The 22,659-nt window shown below is 41.2% G+C and overlaps 1 protein-coding gene across 1 annotated transcript in view; it reads left to right on the top strand.

Annotated features, from left to right (window-relative positions):
- Positions 1-22,659, top strand: part of LOC126322854 (invertebrate-type lysozyme 3-like) — a 47,470-nt gene that overhangs the window by 13,883 nt on the left and 10,928 nt on the right. The window contains exons 2-3 of the mRNA XM_049994589.1: positions 5,836-6,015; positions 18,016-18,089. Of these exons, the coding sequence (XP_049850546.1) occupies positions 5,836-6,015; positions 18,016-18,089 (254 nt within the window). The remainder of the gene's footprint in view (positions 1-5,835; positions 6,016-18,015; positions 18,090-22,659) is intronic.

Raw genomic sequence — 22,659 nt, 5'->3', positions numbered from 1 at the left:
TTTGTTTAGTGTACCCATGATTAGTCAAGGGGCGTCCTATAAAACCCAACCGGTAACTCAGGTCTAGAAATCTACATCCAAGACCGTCACAGAGTCGACGAATCCTTTAGTTGAGACTAATGTTGCCAGACGTCCGTCTTTCCGGGACGTCCAGTATTTCCGGCATAATTTTAAATGTCCCTCTGGAACAGTCTCTATCACGTATTTCAACCTTGTTCCGCTATCATTGCCAAATCGCTTGCGCTGCAGCTGTCAAATACCTATTATCTACGTACTTACCGCAGTAAGATAAGACTAGCTCGGCTATCAGTCTATGACAGTTGCGGGCGGGGTCAATATTCACCGCTGACCATCCTTTGTACAGCGCCGCGCGTCTCTGTTTGCCTCTGTCTGTTTCACATTCTCCTATTTGTTTGCCCTTCACGGGCATATATAATTGGGGGGTCCGGAACCCCTGGCTCCCCTTCCTTAGTTTACACAAAAAACGCCTATATTAGAAGAATACCCGAATTTGAAATGTAGTCGCGCACTGCGCTTGGTTGACGTAGTGACAAGCCATGGAGGAATGAGGCTGCAAAAAACAGCTGTGCCCTGCGGCGGGGTGTCTACCCCCACCCTCACTATGTGTGCAACGGAAGTGAGTGCGAACTTGCCAACCGTAGCGGAATTCCGCTAAGCGTATTGGTGTTTTTTGGCCTTCGTGCCGTAGCGGCGAAATTCTGAAATTGTTAAAAAATGGAGCGGAATTCGACTTTCTTTGGCGAAATGTAAAACCCTCGTAAATTTTCATTGCCAAGTACAAAACATGTAATATATGCACAGGAATGCAGATACCGAACAGTCCTTCTCCATGATGACAGACATTAAAACTAAAAGACTTATTAAGCTACTCGCAGAAACGTTAAGTGACTTGTTGAAAGCATGACTAGACATCCAAAACAAGAACCGTTATTGATCATTATTATATTTCGTACACAATTACGGAGGACCACTTCCGTAATTTTGAAAAACGTATCAATTATTTTCTGAGAATTGAAGGTGATCAAAATATTCGATAAAAAAGCTTCTTATCATATTAGCCATATTCCCAGTGTCAACGGCGACCCCTAAAAGATGTTTCCCGACTATGAAGAGGCTAAAAACTTACATAAGGAATAAAATGGGAGTTGACTTACTGGTCTTGCTCCAATGAGTGTTCATCGTGTTCTGGCGATGCAACCAGAATGTGAAAAATTTTTAGTAAGTTAGCAGCAACACGTAAAAGTCTAAATATAATACTTTAAATTAAAGCAATTAATGTTTATTTTTAATTTAACTTACGACCTAAAGTTATAGCAAAATGCCAAAGTGTCACAATTTAAATACAAAGAGTAATATAATAATATTATTTCTTAATGTAAATGATTAATAATGATATTCAAAAATTCATAATTACCTCCAACGTTAGCTTACAATTAGTTGATTTTTTCATAAATAAATACCTCAACAGGTACAATATATATGTTTTATTTGAAGATGTTTGGATCAATTAGTGTTTCTATACAGTTTTACCCGCATGTAATATGGATGCTAATGTATTTGTGTTTTGTTTTTTTTAATTTCTGCTTGATTGACTCTATTGGTGTTAACAGCAAAACCTTTTTACGTGGTGGGCGAAGACAGGTTTACCTTCCTAAATAATAGTGTTGGATCCCCCCTCCCCCCATGAAAAAGTTGTAGGTACGTTCCTGTTGTCCTTCTTGCTTCCTTTCTACAATTTCGCAATAACAGTTTCGTTCGTTTGCTAACTCGTTTAAATGCTATGTCAACACGTGCATTGGAACAATTTTTTAATTCCATTCTAGTTTAAAACTTCGTTTTGTTTTGCGACAATTGCTGACTGTTGAACGAGTAACGTTTGTGATTTATTTCTAAAACCATAAACAAAATAAGTAATGTGACAATGACCCAAATAATTGATCTAGAAATGGTGTAACACTTTCTAAGAATGCCAGAAGGTCTGTTAAGTACATCGGAACTGAGACTAACAAGGAATCTTTAGTTAGGTTCATTTGAAAGTGTTGTGTTAATAATTATGACAGAAAAATATTAACTGGTATTGATTCAACATGTGCAGACAGAAAATGAGGGTCCGAGAGATGCAGAGATCAACCTTATATGGGATGTATGTACACTCCTGGAAATGGAAAAAAGAACACATTGACACCGGTGTGTCAGACCCACCATACTTGCTCCGGACACTGCGAGAGGGCTGTACAAGCAATGATCACACGCACGGCACAGCGCACACACCAGGAACCGCGGTGTTGGCCGTCGAATGGCGCTAGCTGCGCAGCATTTGTGCACCGCCGCCGTCAGTGTCAGCCAGTTTGCCGTGGCATACGGCGCTCCATCGCAGTCTTTAACACTGGTAGCATGCCGCGACAGCGTGGACGTGAACCGTATGTGCAGTTGACGGACTTTGAGCGAGGGCGTATAGTGGGCATGCGGGAGGCCGGGTGGACGTACCGCCGAATTGCTCAACACGTCTGGCGTGAGGTCTCCACAGTACATCGATGTTGTCGCCAGTGGTCGGCGGAAGGTGCACGTGCCCGTCGACCTGGGACCGGACCGCAGCGACGCACGGATGCACGCCAAATCCGTAGGATCCTACGCAGTGCCGTAGGGGACCGCACCGCCACTTCCCAGCAAATTAGGGACACTGTTGCTCCTGGGGTATCGGCGAGGACCATTCGCAACCGTCTCCATGAAGCTGGGCTACGGTCCCGCACACCGTTAGGCCGTCTTCCGCTCACGCCCCAACATCGTGCAGCCCGCCTCCAGTGGTGTCGCGACAGGCGTGAATGGAGGGACGAATGGAGACGTGTCGTCTTCAGCGATGAGAGTCGCTTCTGCCTTGGTGCCAATGATGGTCGTATGCGTGTTTGGCGCCGTGCAGGTGAGCGCCACAATCAGGACTGCATACGACCGAGGCACACAGGGCCAACACCCGGCATCATGTTGTGGGGAGCGATCTCCTACACTGGCCGTACACCTCTGGTGATCGTCGAGGGAACACTGAATAGTGCACGGTACATCCAAACCGTCATCGAACCCATCGTTCTACCATTCCTAGACCGGCAGGGGAACTTGCTGTTCCAACAGGACAATGCACGTCCGCATGTATCCCGTGCCACCCAACGTGCTCTAGAAGGAGTAAGTCAACTACCCTGGCCAGCAAGATCTCCGGATCTGTCCCCCATTGAGCATGTTTGGGACTGGATGAAGCGTCGTCTCACGCGGTCTGCACGTCCAGCACGAACGCTGGTCCAACTGAGGCGTCAGGTGGAAATGGCATGGCAAGCCATTCCACAGGACTACATCCAGCATCTCTACGATCGTCTCCATGGGAGAATAGCAGCCTGCATTGCTGCGAAAGGTGGATATACACTGTACTAGTGCCGACATTGTGCATGCTGTGTTGCCTGTGTATGTGCCTGTGGTTCTGTCTGTGTGAGCATGTGATGTATCTGACCCCAGGAATGTGTCAATAAAGTTTCCCCTTCCTGGGACAATGAATTCACGGTGTTCTTATTTCAATTTCCAGAGTGTATTACACTTCACAAAGTGGACATCGCAGACATTCAAGAAATGTTCAGTTCAAACCATTAGCTTGCACCTGAATGAAACATTGCGCGCCACAGTGATCACAAAGTTCGCACCGTCAAGATCGAGGGCCAACTCCCAACGTTCAGCTAGATATCCACTCGTAAAAAATGCATGCATATAAAATCATATTGGTGTAACGGGGTGATGAGAACTGACAGAATGAGATGGCTTGCAACAGAAAGCGAAACAGTCTGTCGTGGAGCTTATCGTGAAATTGGCTATCCTTTAACACGTAGCTGCAGATAGCGCGATAATATGTTTTATAGGCAAGGAAATAAACAAACATCCAGAGGCTGAATTTGTCAAGTGGTTCCAGGTGGTGTGAAATGCAATGTAAGACACTTTTCAAGAGGAGACTGAAGGTGAATGATTTTTATACGCAGACCAGCAATCAAACAAACGCAAGTTTTTTCGACCAGTTATTGACCACAGGCAGTGCTCATACCATAGTTTGAGTTCTCTTATGCGCATTTTCCCACTCTTGCTTGCTTTGACCTAAATATTCCCCCGTGCCCTCGCAATATCACGAACACGAGAATGAATCGTATGGGACAGAGCACCTCCAATTTCCACCCAATTTACCATCGAGATTAACAGTCGGCGTAATTGTATAAGAATGCATTAAGACAATGATGTTAGCTGGTCTTGATACAACTCTTTCTGTACCTCTAATTTCCAGGGTTCCTTTCATATGCATTTGTTCTTCAAATCCCGATTGCTGGGCACTGAAAACAAATTCCTTACTGAAAGATGGTGTACGTTTGTTTCTCTGATTTACAAATTTTCTAGCCGATTCCGTAGTTTGCAGTGCATTGTCAAGTTGACGCTTTGTTTGAAATTTCGTTATCTTACGTCTTCCAATTCTGTAGCCCTGTGTGAAGTTATTGCAAGCACCGACTGCTTCCCTTGACATCACTATAATCTGGGTCGCCCGCAATTTGATGTGCATAACGTAATAGGCTACTATCATGCTCTCACCCTGTAAACAATATAGAGCATCCTTTAAGCGCTCAAATACCAATATTTGTAACTAGTGTGTCTTGTCTTCCCATGAATATCCGTAACTCCTCTTATCCACTACACAGTCATATTTCTGCGGACGTATTCGCATCTGTTTATAACTGTTTCTTTACGATGATGCGAGTGATCTACCATGTACGTTAGTATGTTTAGTACTCGCTCCTTGGATAATAATTGTGCCTTACTGCGTTTCGCTGGAGACGGGATTTGTGGCTCCTTGTCCGACAAGGATGATTAACTGCATGGCTCTACTCCCTTTTCATTATCAGTTATACTTGTTAAGCAGTTATGTCATCACTGTACTCCTCAAGTACGTCGACCGCAAAGTTGAGTGTACACGACACCACACCTTCCAATGACTCATCTTCCAGGAACGGTAATATTTCATCTGCCACTTGTTTCTCACTCTGCGAAACTCCTTGAGTTACTTTCTAACGAACTTCGGCAACAACTGTTGCAGATATAATGCAGTGCTTGCTTTGTTTATCGTTGCCATTGCTCTGCTTTGTATCAAAGCTATTAGCACTGTTGTGAGTTACTCACCGACTAATCAGTTTAACTACGTTCTGTAGCCTCGTGCTGCAGCGATAGGCAGAGTCTGTAGCGGAGAGGCTTAACACAGACTTGACTTGAGGCGGCTCTTGGCTACTCTGGAGCTCACGACGTAACTGGCTCTCCTTAGATAGAGCTCCGACCCGAGTACACGCCTGCAGAACGATGATTGCATGGTATCACATGAGCACGTGACCGCGCGGACGTAAATATGTCCCGGGAACTGCAGCGATGTGTGCTGCGACTTACACGTCACATAGTGTGGAGACTGGCGCCCACCGGACGCTGTGGCGGCTTGGCTGTACACAACACCTAGCCTCTTACATTTACAAATAACCTACTAGGTGATGCAGGATCCATACCTGACCCGCGGAACACACACCGAAGTGGGGTGGCCGAAATATGCAAGGGGCAGCCCGGCGGACGCCAGAAGGGCAACAAATACATTGGTTCTCGAAGTACAGGAAATTCCAATAGTTTCTACTTTTAGTAAAATTACGAAACGATTTAGAACTGTATATTGTGGTTCTAGTTCTTCGAGAGTAGGACCTGTATGACAGGAACCTGTGGTTTTTTTTACCATTTGTTGCACAGTGCCTGTTTCTTTTGTTGAAGGTGAGAAGCCGCTGGTGAGTGCTGAGTGCCTTCAGTGCATATGCTTGGCCCAAGGCTGCGATATGGAAAAGGTGTGCACGGAAGCAGCGATAAGTTGCGGCCCCTTCCAGATCTCGAGGCCCTTCTGGCTGGACGGACATCAGCCTGTCATCCCGGGTGATCTACATACAGATCTGTGGGGTACGTATAACTTATTTTCTTTGAAATGGCCGAACATAGAACGGAAAAAAGGATAGGAGACGTGGAAGGGCGAACCCAGGCTGAGCACATCATTTTTCCCTAAGAAATTACACATTTACTTTAAAATATGCCCACAATCATAACGATAATTAAAAACCACAGTCTTCCCTTCTGCATGATATATAATAATGAACAGCAAGTTTCTCTTACATAAGCAGTCTTTAAGACAAGAGAAATATCAATTTAAACAACAAGCTTCACCTACGCAAGCAAATTTAAAACGGAGAAACAGTAATTGAATTAATTGAAACTATCATAACATGTTTTTTTTTTCTAGGTGGGGTCGCGTCAGAGATATGAAGGTCATCTCTGTTTTTTTAAACAAGTTGCTATAATTTGGTACTCATTTTCTGATAGCGTCTATCGAGACAAATCCAATGATGTTTAACAGTAAGATCTTTGAAGGTCAACGAAGGTCACAAAGGTTCCATGAACGTCCATTTACGGAAGATGTCCGAAGTGATGACCATTGGTATCAATGCAGTGCTGCAATCATGGATTGAGAGGTATTCCTTATTACATCGGCACTTATCGAAGCACATGCTCTGACAATTCTCTCTTGCATATCATCAGATGTAGTTGGAACGTCTTTATAAACAATGTCTTTAACGAATCCTCACAAGAAAAAATACAGAGGCGGCAACTCTGGCGAACGAGCCGGCCACGACACATCTCCTCCGCTTCCAATCCGAACGATTTGATAATTGTCTCTGCACCTCATTTCTAGTCATCAACGAAAAATGTGCCGGACACCTATCGTGTTGACACACGTTCTGTTCCTTGTTCCTAAACGTATTTCTTCCAATAACAGGCCTAAGGTTTCTTGCAAGAATGGGCGTCCTTCCTACCATTAAGATTTCCTTCGATGAGGCAGAGGACTATAATTCTGTCCTCCAGAATCCCAAACCATACATTCAATGACCACGGTTTTTGGTGTGCAGATTGCCGCAGCCAACATGGATTTTCAGTTGCCCAATTACGCAAATTAACGTTTCCAAGTTACGTGAATGTAGTTTTGTCGTAAATAAAGTCAAATTAATGTATGTGCCATTCCTCTGAGTCTGAAATTGAGCCCATCGGCTAAATTCAATGGGACGCATACAATCCGTACAGGTTAATTCTTGGTGGAGACTCATATGGTAAGGATGATATTTATGGCGATGCAGAAGACGAACACTACTCTGGCTCGTGCCAGACACCCTTGCGATTTGACGCGAACTAACCCCAGGATCTCGAACCACAGTGGCCAAGAGTCTAATTTCCGTTTCCTTGACATTCTCCGTAAATGAGAAGTATATCGACTTGTTCTTCGAAGAAATACATCATTCACATTCGCTTGATTTGACGATACTACTTACCGTTCTCATCAGTGTTGTATTGCGAAACCTCCGAATGGTGTTTACGTGTCAATGGCACATTAGCTAGATACGCCATATTCGACGAATATTTACTATTTTCACGGTATACGAGAGAGAATTGTCAGACCATGTGCTTCGATAAGTACCGAAGTGATAAGGAATATCACTCAATCCATTGCAGTACTGCACTGATACCAATGTTCATCAATTCGAACACCTTCTGTAAATGGACGTTAATGACACCTTTTTGACCATCGTTGACCTTCAAAGACCTTACATCGTGGATTCGTCTCGATAGCCGCTATCAGAAAATAAGTACCAAACTATAGCATGCCATAAAAAATATATCTCTGACGCGATCCAACCTAGCAACAAAAAATCAACGTCATATTATGGTCCCCGTTGTCTCATGGAACATTTGTCCCACAAACTTTTTGGCTACTATTATACTTTTGGAGTTATTCTAGGTGTCAATAGTTAGTGACTCACCCTGTATATAAAATGGGAGTTCTGGTACACGAAAGTATTTTTCTTAATTTCTTTCGAAAGCGTGCAACTAATATATTTCATCTAGCTAGTTCTGGTACACGGAAGTATTTTTCTTAATTTCTTTCGAAAGCGTGCAACTAATATATTTCATCTAGCTACCAATATTTTTAAAGACTTAATTGATTTTTTAAATTAATCTGAACAATATATTCACAAATTGAAAAAGAAGTACATCAAAATATGTACAAAATCATTGAAGTGATGTATATTTTTCAAAAATCTTCAAAAATCTGCCTGAACTAAATATTCACTATTAACAAACCTAAAAATGTATTTTAGCTACATATTTCTCAAAAATCTTCAAGAAATAATCAGGAGGAGAAAGTACTACTAAAATCTAACAGTTTATAAAAAACCCCACATGTTTTAAAAAATGAGAAAAGCATAGGTTACCCTTAAATTACCTTTCATGCTAACATATTGAAGTTCGTATTTTGAGTTTTCATTTTTATATTTCTTTCAATCCTTTGTATAGAAATGAAATATTTTCTTTAGCATTAATCGTCTACAGAGCACATTTACTGAAAAACCGTAAATGTATGTGTCACACTGTGAAATATTATACCCATAATCCAAAATATAATTTGCCATCTTAATATAATTTGTACTGCCTACATTCAAGTTGGTAGCTTCATATTATTTTTTAAGTCATGTTCATTTGTTTTACAAACTCATATGTTATTTAGCTTAGTAGACATCCTTTTTCATACTGGGCAGTAGTTATAGAGGACTTATTTTTACTTTTACATTCACTTTTATTTTTCTCAACATACGAAATGAAGAATAATTTTATTCATTTATTTACTTAAAAATTTTCAGTAAATATCCTGTATTGTGAATTGTAAAAGAAGTTTTGTTTTTCATACACAATTATTTAAAATAATGTATCAGATATATTATTATTGGAAAAAGCACATAGTTTCATAGTCTTTTGTTGGCTCATGAAACGCTCTTCCTATGAATTACAAATACAAATAGTAAAATTAGTGATCAAATGCACATGAACATGCCTTGTCAGCTCTCTGGTGCATTTAAAATCATGAAGCAAGTCGTAAGAGATACTTTAAATACGTTTGTTATATACCAATAAAACTCAATAGAGATAAATTAACAACTGGTAGAGTATTGTTTCAAACCAATATTCGATTGATGGATGGCATGCATGACCTGTATATAAAATCTGGTGCTTGTGGTTTGCCGGCATGGTTCCTTTGAAAGGATATGGCCAACTTCCTTCCCCATCCTTCCCTAATCCGATGAGACTAATGACCTCACTGTTTGGTCTCCTCCCCCAAACAACCCAACATAACCCTTGTGGTTTATCAAATTATATAAGTAAATTACTCAAATCAGGTCCAGTGTGTTCTGAAAAAAAATCGCCAGCAGAATTAAGTCTAGTAAAGGTGGTAAAAACGAAATTTTATTAATAGAAAGTATTGAGTAATGCAGTCCAAAAGTAAGTAGACTCAAATAGACATCCGATAATTAATTGCGTAGACTGAAGAAACGAGAAGAATTTGTCAAAATGTGTGGACAAATAAGAATTGAATCTGTTTGGATGAATGATGTTAGATATTTAATCGATAAATTTATGCTTATTGATGGAGAATGAACAGATAGAAATAAAAATAACCTGGATGAAAAGGTGAGAATGACTAAAATTTTAACGATCAGTTTCAGTGAATTCATTATCAATATCATATTTGATTACATTTTTAAATAAGTTTCCATACACACTTTGGAAAGCAAAGAAACATGATAAACAATTATTTAATTACTTGACCAATAAACTTGCTTCTGAATGCTTATTTCTGGTTATAATTACTGTGGCCTGGGAACTAAATTAGAAGAAAAATTATGCTAATTTCACAGATTCATCATAAAGTTATAGAACACAAACATAAAGCAGATAAAATGTTATAAGTTAAAACAGGAGGAAGACTGTACAGCACAAATGTTTCAGTTGGAAACAATTAGAAACTACAGATGTTAGAAGAATTATGGAGAAGGAAATTAGGAGAGGGTATTGAAGTGGAGAATAATAGTTCGGATAGCTGATTCCAACTATATTTTGCATCCTTTATAAATTAGTACATTTAGTATAAAATATAATATTATTTAAGAAGAACTAAACCAAAATCTATAAAGATAGGTGCAGTGGAAATGGAATTTAGCACCAACACAGGCTGTGAAGTGGACATGACTGGCTATTGTGAAGACAAAGCTATAATACAGCTGAGATACCACTTATTAACAATACTGCTATCAGACACAGTCACTGGAACGTTAAGAAAATTGTCCCACACAAATTATTTTAAACCAGCACAATAATTACAAGAAAAATTTAATTGATTCACAATCAATAACAATAATATCCAAAACAATAATACAAAAAATATTAAGAAATATAGCATTACCCATAGTTCGTTAACAGTCAAACTACATCATTCTTCAACATATCTCGCAAAATCTCACAATTCATAATTGTGGCTCAAACATACGAGAAATTCTCAGAAAGTTTCATATCAGTGCACACTCCGCTGCATAGCGAAAATTTCATTCCAAATAATCCATGTAGAAGGAAGGCAAAAACTATTCAAAGTAAAAAGTTAGATCGTCGATTTAAACATTTTAAACAGTTTGTCTAAAATATTAAATATTACACACTTTCCAGTTTTTAATATATCACACACACACACACACACACATATATATATATATATATATATATATATATATATATATATATATATATATATATATATATATATATATATATATCGAAGAAACAATGAAGGAAATAAAACAAAGGTTCAAGAGCGGAATTAAAATTCGTGGTATTAGGATATGGATGACAAGATTCGCTGATGACATTGCTATCCTCGGTGAAGGGAAGAAGTAAATGGTTCACTGAATGGATTGAGCACTCAGCTGAGTACGGAACATGGATTAGGAGTAAATGATAAAAGACAGAAGTAATGAGAGAAAGAAGAAATAAGAATAGTGAGGAACTTAATATCAGGATTGGTGATCACGAAGGGGATGAAGGAGTTCTGCTGCTAGGTTGCAAAATAATGGCGGATGGAGCAGAACAACACTGGCAAAAAGGACATTCCAGGCCAAGAAAAGTATACTAGAATCAAATATAGACATACGTCTTAATTTCAGGAAGAAATTTCTAGGAATGTACACCTGGTGCACAGGGTTGTATAGTAGTGAAACTTGAACTGTAGAAAAACCGGAACACAAGAGAATCTAAGCATTTGAGATATGGTGCTGCAGACGAATTTTGAAAGTTAGGTAGACTGATAAGGCAAGGAATGATGAAGTTCTGCGCAGAAATCGGAGAGGAAAGAAACATATGGGAAACACTGACAAGGAGAAGGGACCAAATGATAAGACATCTCCTAAGACATCAGGGAATGTCTTCCATGGTACTGGAGGGAGCTGTAGAGGGAAAAAACTGTAGAGGAAGACTGAGATTGGAACCCATCCAGCAAATAATTGAGATCGTACACTGCAGGTGCTACTCTGAGATGATGAGGTTGTCACAGGAGAGGAATTCGTGGCTTATCGCAAACCAGTCAGAAGACTGATGACTCAAAAAAAGAAAACATGGATCTGCTTTAAATCTTAAAACACATTAGATAACCCACTCCAGTTTCGTAAAGTAAAGCTTTACGGTCCAGCAAGATAGTTGTAATATAATTTTTTTTAAACTCTTTAAACTCTAACTTAGTTCACCTGATAAGGCTCATAAATTTCAGTACATTAAACACACACAGCATTGTAATTTTTGCTCGAATCAGACATTCCAAACATCAGTTTAACTTGAAGGGCTAGAGATACAGACCATAACCAATATCAGATATTATTTATAAGGTGCCTCCTCCCATGAACCATGGACCTTGCCGTTGGTGGGGAGGCTTGCGTGCCTCGGTGCAACCACAACGGAGGGGTATATGTTGAGAGGACAGTCAAACGTGTGGTTCCTGAAGAGGGGCAGCAGCCTTTTCAGTAGTTGCAGGGGCAACAGTCGGGATGATTGACTGATCTGGCCTTGTAACAATAACCAAAACGGCCTTGCTGTGCTGGTACTCCGAACGGCTGAAAGCAAGGGGAAACTACGGCCCTAATTTTTCCCGTGGGCATGCAGCTTTACTGTATGATTAAATGATGATGGCGTCCTCTTGGGTAAAATATTCCGGAGGTAAAATAGTCCCCCATTCGGATCTCCGGGCGAGGACTACTCAAGAGGACGTCGATATCAGGAGAAAGAAAACTGGCGCTCTACGGATCGGAGCGTGGAATGTCAGATCTCTTAATCAGGCAGGTAGATTAGAAAATTTAAAAAAGGAAATGGGTAGATTGAAGTTAGATATAGTGGGACTTAATGAAGTTCGGTGGCAGGAGGAACAAGACTTCTGGTCAGGTTACTACAGGATTATCAACACAAAACCAAATAGGAGTAATGCAGGAGTAGGTTTAATAATGAATAGGAAAATAGGAGTGCGGGCAAGCTACTACAAACAGCACAGTGAACGCATTATTGTGGCCAAGATAGATACGAAGCCCACACCTACTACCGTAGTACAAGTTTGTATGTCAACTAGCTCTGCAGATGACGAAAAAATTGAAGAAATGTATGATCAAATAAAAGAAATTATTCAGATAGTGAAGGGTGACGAAAATTTAATAGTCATTGGTGACTGGAATTCGATACCAGGAAAAGGGAGAGAACGAAACGTAGTAGGTGAATATGGACTGGGGCAACGAAATGAAAGAGGAAGCCGCCTGGTAGAATTTTGCACAGAGCATAACTTAATCACAGCTAACACTTGGTTCAAGAATCATAAAAGAAGGCTGTATGTGACTATGTGGAATATGACCACAATATATTTGTTATGAACTGTAGATTAAAACTGAAGAAACTGCAAAAAGGTGGGAAATTAAGGAGATGGGACCTGCATAAACTCAAAGAACCAGAGCTTGTACAGAGTTTCAGGGAGAGCATAAGGGAACAATTGACAGGAATGGGGGAAAGAAATACAGTAGAAGAAGAATGGGTAGCTTTGAGGGATGAAGTATTGAAGGCAGCAAAGGATCAAGTAGGTAAAAAGACGAGGGCTAGTAGAACTCCTTGGGTAACAGAAGAAATATTGAATTTAATTGATGAAAGGAGAAAATATAAAAATGCGGTATATGAAGCAGACAAAAAGGAATACAGACGTCTCAAGAATGAGATCGACAGGAAGTGTAAAATGGCTAAGCAGGGATGGCTAGAGGACAAATGTAAGGATGTAGAGGCTTCTCTCACTAGGGTTAAGATAGATACTGCCTACAGGAAAATTGAAGAGACCTTTGGAGATAAGAGAACCACTTGTATGAACATCAAGAGCTCAGATGGAAAACCAGTTCTAAGCAAAGAAGGGAAAGCAGAAAGGTGGAAGGAGTATATAGAGGGTCTATACAAGGACGATGTACTTGAGGACAATATTATGGAAATGGAAAAGGAGGTAGATGAAGATGAAATGGGAGATAATATACTGCGTGAATAGTTTGACAGAGCACTCAAAGACCTGAGACGAAACAAGGCCCCCGAAGTAGACAACATTCCATTGGAACTATTGACGGCCTTGGGAGAGCCAGTCCTGACAAAACTCTACCATCTGGTGAGCAAGAGGTATGAGATAGGCGAAATACCCTCAGACTTCAAGAAGAATATAATAATTCCAATGCCAAAGAAAGCAGGTGTTGACAGATGTGAAAATTACCGACTATCAGTTTAATAAGTCACAGCTGCAAAATACTAACGCGAATTATTTACAGACTAATGGAAAAACTGGTAGAAGCTGACCTCGGCGAATATCAGTTTGGATTCCGTAGAAATATTGGAACACGTGAGGCAATGCTGACCTTACGACTTATCTCAGAAAATAGATTAAGGAAAGGCAAACCTACGTTTCTAGCATTTGTAGACTTAGAGAAAGCTTTTGACAATGTTGACTGGAATACTCTCTTTCAAATTCTAATGGTGGCAGGGGTAAAATACAGGGAGCGAAAGGATATTTACAATTTGTACAGAAACCAGATGGCAGTTATAAGAGTCGAGGGACATGAAAGGGAAGCAGTGGTTGGGAAGGGAGTGAGACAGGGTTGTAGTCTCTCCACGATGTTATTCAATCTGTATATTGAGCAAGCAGTGAAGGAAAGAAAAGGAAAATTCAGAGTAGGTATTAAAATCCATGGAGAAGAAATAAAAACTTTGAGGTACGCCGATGACATCGTAATTCTGTCAGAGACAGCAAAGGACTTGGAAGAGCAGTTGAATGGAATGGATAGTGTATTGAAAGGAGGATATAAGATGAACATCAACAAAAGCTAAACGAGTATAATGGAATGTAGTCGAATTAAGTCGGGTGATGCTGAGGGAATTAGATTAGGAAATGAGACACTTAATGTAGTAAAGGAATTTTACTATTTGGGGAGCAAAATAACTGATGATGGTCGAAGTAGAAAGGATATAAAATGTATACTGGCAATGGCAAGGAAAGCGTTTCTGAAGAAGAGAAATTTGTTAACATCGAGTATGGATTTAAGTGTGAGGAAGTCGCTTCTGAAAGTATCTATATGGAGTGTAGCCATGTATGGAAGTGAAACCTGGACGATAAATAGTTTGGACAAGAAGAGAGTAGAAGTTTTCGAAATGTTGTGCTACAGAAGAATGCTGAAGATTAGATGGGTAGATGACATAGCTAATGAGGAAGTACTGAATAGGATTGGAGAGAGGAGAAGTTTGTGGGACAACTTGACCAGAAGAATGGATCGGTTGGTAGGACATGTTCTGAGACATCAAGGGATCACCAATTTAGTATTGGAGGGCAGCGTGGAGGGTGGAAATCGTAGAGGGAGACCAAGAGATCAATACACTAAGCAGATTCAGAGGGATGTAGGCTGCAGTACGTACTGGAAGATGAAGAAGCTTGCACAGGATAGAGTAGCATGGAGAGCTGCATCAAACCAGTCTTAGGACTGAAGACCACACAACAACATATATAAGGTGAAGACACTAACCAACTTTAATTGACATTTGGAAAATATCTCAGTACCCTGAAATCCCTCTTCCATAATTTTCTTGAAAGTATTATACCAAGCCCAATCAGTTTAACAGACAAGTTTGTCCTTGGAGAATAGCACCAGTAACCTAGACTTCGGGCACTGTAGCATCAAAAATGATTCAAATGGCTCTGAGCACTAAGGGACTTAACATCTGAGGTCATCAGTCCCGTAGAACTTAGAACTACTTAATCCTAACTAACCTAAGGACATCACACACATCCATGCCCGAGGCAGGATTCGAAGCTGCGACCGTAGCGGTAGTGCGGTTCCAGACTGAAGCGCCAAGAAGCGCTCGCCCACTCCGGCCGGCTACCGCAGCATCGCGAACATCAGTTGCAAGTCGACCCACGCTACACAAAAAAAAACCCTCTATAGATAATAGCTACAGTTTCTTACCAGGCTGCATGCGTGATACAAATCAAAACCCAAGAATTCAACCAGTTCATACGTCAAACTATTCTCTCAATTGTGTGTGGAAGACAGTCACACATCATTATGAAACACACACTAGAACAACTTGAATTTAATTAACAGATTAATATTTTTACCCGCCTGTTCTTACTACTTGTACAGTAGTGTTCTGGAGCTGCCCTGGGGCTGAAGCTACACGGTCTCTGCTTCTCGGCTGGTACGTTGTACACGACTGAAGGATCCGAACCCGGCCCACGCCTGCGTAGTCTCCCGTGAAGACCAGTGTTACATCAACTCCACGTGTAAATTTCTACAATAGAAAAATGTCCAGTTAATAATATGCCAATTGAGGGTTCTCCGACTGCCGAGGGGCCAGCTTCTAGGCATACAAATTTGCTAAGCTGACAGTAACGCTGGACGACGTCAATTAGGGATGAAATGTCGACAACATCTTTCGTTAACTGCAAATCTCAAGCCGGCGACATGGTACATATTAACCATGGCACATATTAAAGCAACCGTGTTACCTAAACCCCAGTACATTACAGAAGAAGGTTCACCTCATCAGCAGACGCGCATGGCACCGGATAATTCTATCAAATGGTCCGACAGTTTAACAGTCCAAACCCGCCACTATTTAAACGACCGGTCTGGCCACCAGAAAAGGGAGTTCAGACACCACCTGGGTCAAAGCAGGTCGCGTTGTGCCTCCGCCAGATAGCAACATTTCTACCGAGTGGCCCATCAGTCGAGTATAGTCTGCCCCCCTCACGTTGTACAGGTGTCTCCTTTGCAACTGTCACAGTGATGACCATCCACACAGTTCCCGATCAGCGCTCTCTTCCCTTCGCTCTGAGACCTCCTAGAGAGCCCCTCTCAGCGATCTAGCGATCTGGACTGCTTAAGAGCCCACCACTCTTGTACCTCTTCTGGACCGGGCGCATACTCTTTGGACCCATGATGCACTCGCAGCAAAATCTATACTGGCATATCAGTTGTTTTTTTTTAGTTGCTTTCGCTTGGCTTTTGCAGTTATACCAGATTACCGATATTAACTCAAATGAAGAGCTTGGTGGAAGAAAGGAAGGTTAGCGTTTAGATCAGTAGTGACAGAGAAAAATTTTGAATTGGGGAAGTGTGGTGAAAGTCTTTTCATATTCAGATGAACCATTCCGGCCCCGGAGTTAAGCGATTGCTTCTCTTCTTCTAATACTGTTTCATTTCTAGTTTTAATGTTACGCAAATAGTTACTACGCTCTGTACGACTTTTCGTGTTTGTTTTGTTTACAATTGATCCATATTCTGTGCTTTCCATTCAACACGTCTTCCCCGCATCACCCCAGACACGCTACGTCCTCTGTGATCCTTAGTTTCAGTATTTTTCGTGCCCTTCCTAAACTGTCTTCACTTCATTCACTTACTTCTTCGATATACAGCGGGAGAAAAAATGGTCAGAAGCTGCAGCAGGTAGCCGTGGGTGTTAACATGACTGCTTCTGGGATAGGGAAGTATGCTCGCCCCGGATTGAACACCCCGCCCCCACCCTCTCTTCGATGATTAACGGACGAGGGGTCAGCGTGCCGGCCAGCTCGAGTGTGGTTGTCAGGTGGTTTCCTTCATTCCACTAAGTGAATACCGGGCTCGTTCTCGTTCCGCGTCAGATACAACTTACACAAACATTTAAAAAACTTTCTCAAATTTGTACAAAGAACTACTCTGAATGTAGTCAGATTGTGTACACTACTGATTACCTCAGCTGTTTGGTCACCTTAAACACTTACTCACTTTCAGCAGCAACATTGGATAAAATGTCATCTGAAAGGGACATACTCCGAAACACAACTGCATTTCTGACCATAAATTCAGTCTTTTCCTGCTATACCGAGAACCTTTTTCCGTTACTACGTAATTAGAGGATGAGCAGTTTTATATTAATCCAGAGAGATATCTTTGACGCTGTTCCACGTCCATGGATGTCTGACCTTCGAGGGGAATGGGAGGAGGGAGCGACGGTACTGTTTGGCGCTCCATCATTATAGTACCCTTTAAAAATTCATTACTAGCTTAGTTGCAGAATGTTGTTAATACATTCTACGAAGGCACGCTTAAACAAGTTAACTGATGCTCATTCCATAAATTCCAAGTGGTAGTGACTCTGTATGGATTCGCACTTTAATATTCCCTGCTGTAGCTAAAATATTTATGTAGGGCCGAGCTTATTGTGGTAACTCATATAGTAATAAGAGAGAAAGTAGCATTCCCCAAAAAAGAAAAAAAAACAGTCGTAGGTTTTCTTCTTCTTCTGTTTTTTGTTTCTTTCTTTTCCTGTTTTCCTTTAATACTTCAAAGTCTTCTCACATACTTAATCCCTATTAATTACAGGCCACTTTCGTTTACTTGATAACGAAATCCTCATACTTTGCTCTCTCCGCACTTCTTCGTAAATTTCTTCCTTAAATTTCTATTTTGTTTGTGATGTCAATTGTTATTTTTGTCTTTACAGCATTTGAAAGGTGTGCTGATGATCCATTTTGTTCTGCCCAGGCCGTAGAAGCTTACATGACGAGATACCAAAAGGTAGGTGGTATCTTAATTTGTAAGATTCGTTAATGCTGATATAATCATAGCACGTGCCTAACTCTTTTGACAGGGTTCGAATCCTGGTCTAGCACACAGACGTAATCTGCCAGGAAGTTTCATATGAGCCCCACTCCGTTGCAGAGGGAAAATTTCGTTCTTGACATTCTTGATTCAAATCTAAAATAGTGTGGATAACAGCAGCTTCATGGATTTTATCTTCTCTGCATGATAGAAAGCAGAATGCATCTATTCCACGTTGATGACACAATATCAGGCAGTGAAAATCTGAAGCATTCAAACATGTGCCCTGGCTCACATGCCATACCTCTCAGCCTGTCTGCACATTACCGCCACACCACACTGAGTGCGTGCTGGGGCAAGAGGGGGGAACCGCGAACTCACGATATTTAGGTGGCTACGCAATCACACTGCATACGATTTTGGTTTATATATTGTATTTCTCAACAACAAAGATCACAAGCGGTCTCGGAAACAGCTCTAACACAGGTGTGAGACTGGCAGCGTCCTCAAAACGTTTAGAAAACTACTCTTGTAATTCTTTCAAGGCCACATCAAATTCTTCAAACTCTCCGTTTTATTTAACGCCAGTTGGTTAGCGAACTGGACTGTGTTTGCCGGGCTTTGTTCCTTGTACAATGCTGTTTTGTTTTTAAATGTATCCCCATCAAATCAGAAACAAGTTGCTTCTCACCCTGCACTGTCCTACTGTGGGCAGCGTGCACTCAAGTCCACTTAAAATCCAAGGTTTGCAATCCATCCCGGATGTTCTAATTTTCGTTCCAGGACTCCTTTTCCCTTCATAAATTCGACAATAGCGAATTTTTAGCCGAAAAATTGTTCCACGCATGCCCCTTAACTTCACGACCGTACTTTGCAGCAATATATAGTCTCCATACTCTCTATTCAGCTCCCTCGACAACTGTTACAACAAACTGGAATAATGCGTGCGAGTTCATAAATTTTACTATTCGTACCACCAATGCTTCTTGATGTACGGAACAACGAATCCCATCTGACGATTTTAATCTTTTTGGCATTCATTGTCAACTAAATAGGTCAGGAGCCCACTACACGAAGGAGGCGGTTACACGGGTAGCAGGGAGCTGGGTGTTTTTTTTTAGGCTAGTGGTCTCACGGACACATAAAAAGGGTCTCAGTCTCAAAGAGTACAGGTCGACCACAATAAAAACGTAGATCCAGGGAACATCGATATAACAGTTGCAAATTGTCGTAGCTCCATCGCTAATAGAAAGCACTGATGCTCAAATCGTTATGGGCACCGAAAGCTGTCTAAAGCCGGACGTAAGTTTAGCCGAAATTTTTGCGACTGACATAACCGTGTTCAGAAAGGAAAGGGTAAACACAGTTGGCGGTGGCGTGATTGTTGCTGTTAAAAGTAGTTCATCTTGTAGCGAAATTGAAGTACATAGTTCCTGTGAGTTAGTATGGGTAGGGGTCATTCTCGATAATCGGGATAAGATAATAATTGGGTCCTTTTACCGACCTCCCAACTCAAATGATACAATTTCTGAAAGATTCGAAGAAAACTTGAGCCTAATTTCAAACACGTGCTCGAGTCATATAGTTATACTTTGTGGTGACTTCAATTTACCCTCCATATGTTGGCAAAAATACATGTTCACATACTTAGCCACGCCTAAAACATCATCCTAAATTGTGCCAAACGCATTCTCTGGAAATTATTTTCAGCAGTTAGTTGTTGAGCTAACTCGAATAGTAAACGATTGCGAAAACAAAGTTGAACTCTTATGTTCACATCCTTAGCCACGTCTAAAACATCATCCTAAATTGTGCCAAACGCATTCTCTGAAAATTATTTTCAGCAATTAGTTCTTGAGCCCATTCGAATAGTAAACGATTGCGAAATCAAAGTTGAACTCTTAGCAACAAATAATCCTGAGCTAATAACGAGCATCAAAACCGATACACGGATTGGTGAACACAAGCTTCAGTAGCGAAACTGAATACGGTAACTTTCAAATCCTCCAAAAATAAACGAAAACTATACCTACTAAGAAAAGCAGATAACAATTAACTTGACGACTTCCTGGTAGACAATTTCCATTCCTTCCAAATTAACAATGTAAGTGTAGACCAGCTGTGGCCTGAATTCAAAGAAATAGTATCGACAGAAGGTGAGAGATTTATATCAAATAAATTAACAAACGACGGAGCTGACCCCGTTTAGTACACAAAACTGGTCAGAACACTGTTGCAGAAGCAACTAAAAAAGCATGCCAAATTTAAACGAACACAAAATCCCTAAGACTGGTGATCTTTTACAGGAGTTCGAAATTTAGCGCGGACTTCAATGTGACATGATTCTAATAGTTACCACAACGAAACTTTATCTCAAAACCTGGTAAAAATTCCAAAGAGATTCTGGTCATATATAAAATATGCTAGTGGTAAGATACAGTCAATGTCTTGTCTGCGCGATACCAATGGAAATACTGCGGATGACAGCGCTGCCAAAGCATAGTTACTAAACAAAGCCTCCGAGGTAGCGATGAAGTGGGGATTTTCCCGTACAACAATTTCAATAGTGTCCCGCGATTATCAGGAATCCGGTAAGACATCAAATCTCTGGCATCGCTGCTGCCACAAAAAGACCCTGCAAGAACAGGACCAACGACAACTGAAGAGAATCGTTCAACGTGATAGAAGTGCACCCCTTCCGCACATTGCTGCAAATTTCAGTGCTGGGCCATCAATAAGTGTCAGAGTGCGAGCCATTCAACGAATCATCTTCGATATGGGCATTCGGAGCCGAAGGCCACTAGCGTACTCTTCACGACAGCACAACACAAAGCTTTACGCCTCACCTGGGCCCATCAACACCGACATTGGACTGTTTATTATTGGAAATATGTTGCCTGATCGGACGAGTCTCGTTTTAAATTGTATCGAGCGAATGGACCCGTACGGGTTATGGAGACAACCTAATGAGCCCGTGGTCAGCAGGGGACTGCTCAAGCTGGAAGAGGCTCCGTAACGGCGTGGGGCGAGCGCAGTTGGAGTGACATGTGACCTCTGGTACACCTAGATACGACTCTGACAGGTGACATGTACGTAATCATCCTGTCTGATCACCTGCTTCCATTTATGTCCAATGTGCATTCCGACGGACAATTCCAGCAGGACACTCTTCTGAGTTTAAACACTTCCCATGGCCACCAAACTCCGCAGACATGAACATCATTGAGCATGTCTGGGATGCCTTCCAACGTGCTGTTCAGAATCTCCACCCTCTCGTAGTCTTACGGATTTACGGGAAGTCATGAAGGATGCATGGTGTCAGTTCCCTCCAGCGCTACTTCGGACATCATTCGAGTCCAAACTACGTCGTGTTGCGGTACTTACTCGTGCTGGTGGGGGCTCTACCCGATATTATGCAGGTGCGATAGTTTCCTTGGCCCTTCAGTGTATATTGTGTTCACATATTATGAATTACCGCGAAGAGAACGGTCTATTGACACACAGTCAACTCGGATTTCAAAAACATCGTTCTTCTGAAACACGACTACTTCTTTACTCACTTGAAGTGTGGAGTACAATTGACAAGGGATTTCCAATTGATTCCGTATTTCTAGATTGTCATAAGACTTTTGACACTGTACCTCATAAGTGGCTTATAGTCAAATTGCCTGGTTATGGAACATCGTCTCAGTTACGTGATTGGTTTCGTGATTTCCTGTCACAGAGATTACGGATCGTAGTAACTGACCGAAAGTCCTCGAATAAAACAGAAATTAATTCTGGCGTTCCCCAAGGTAGTGTTACAGGTCTTCTGCTGTTCCTTATCCGTATAAACGGGACAATCTGAGCAGCCGTCTTAGGTTGTTTGCAGATGATGCTGTCGTTTATCGTCTAGTGAAGTTATTAGAGGATCAAACCAAATTGCATAAAGATTTGGGAAGATATCTGTATGGTTCGAAAATTGGCAAACGATGCTGAATAACGAAAAGTCCGAGGTCATCCACATGAGCGCTAAATGGAATCCTTTAAACTTCGGTTACACGATAAATTAGTCAAATCTAAAGGCCGTAAATTTAACTAAATACCTGGGAATTGCAATTACGAGCAACTTAAACTGGAAAGAACTCATAGGAAATCTTGTGGGGAAAGCGAACCAAAGACTGTGTTTTGTTGGCAGAACACATAGAAGATGCAACAGGTCTACGAAAGAGACTGCCTCACTGTGCTTGTTCGTCCTCTTTTGGAGTACTGCTGCGCAATGTGGAATCCTTACCAGACAGGATTAACGAAGTACATCGAGGAAGTTCAGAGAAGAGCAGCTCGTTTTGCATTATCGAGAAATATGACAGAGAATGTCACTGAAATGATTATTTGGGTCGGACATCATTAAAACAAAGGCGTTTTTCGTTGCGGCGGAATCTTCTCATGGAATTTCACTCATCAAATTTCTCCTGCTAACGCGAAAATATTTTGGTGACGCCGATCTACTAAGGGAGAAACGATCATCATAACAAAATAAGAGAACTCAGAGCTCGCAACGAAAGAT

The sequence above is a fragment of the Schistocerca gregaria genome, chromosome 2, assembly GCF_023897955.1.
Source record: "Schistocerca gregaria isolate iqSchGreg1 chromosome 2, iqSchGreg1.2, whole genome shotgun sequence".
NCBI classification, from domain to species: domain Eukaryota; kingdom Metazoa; phylum Arthropoda; class Insecta; order Orthoptera; family Acrididae; genus Schistocerca; species Schistocerca gregaria.
This window is presented reverse-complemented; position numbering and strand designations above follow the sequence as displayed.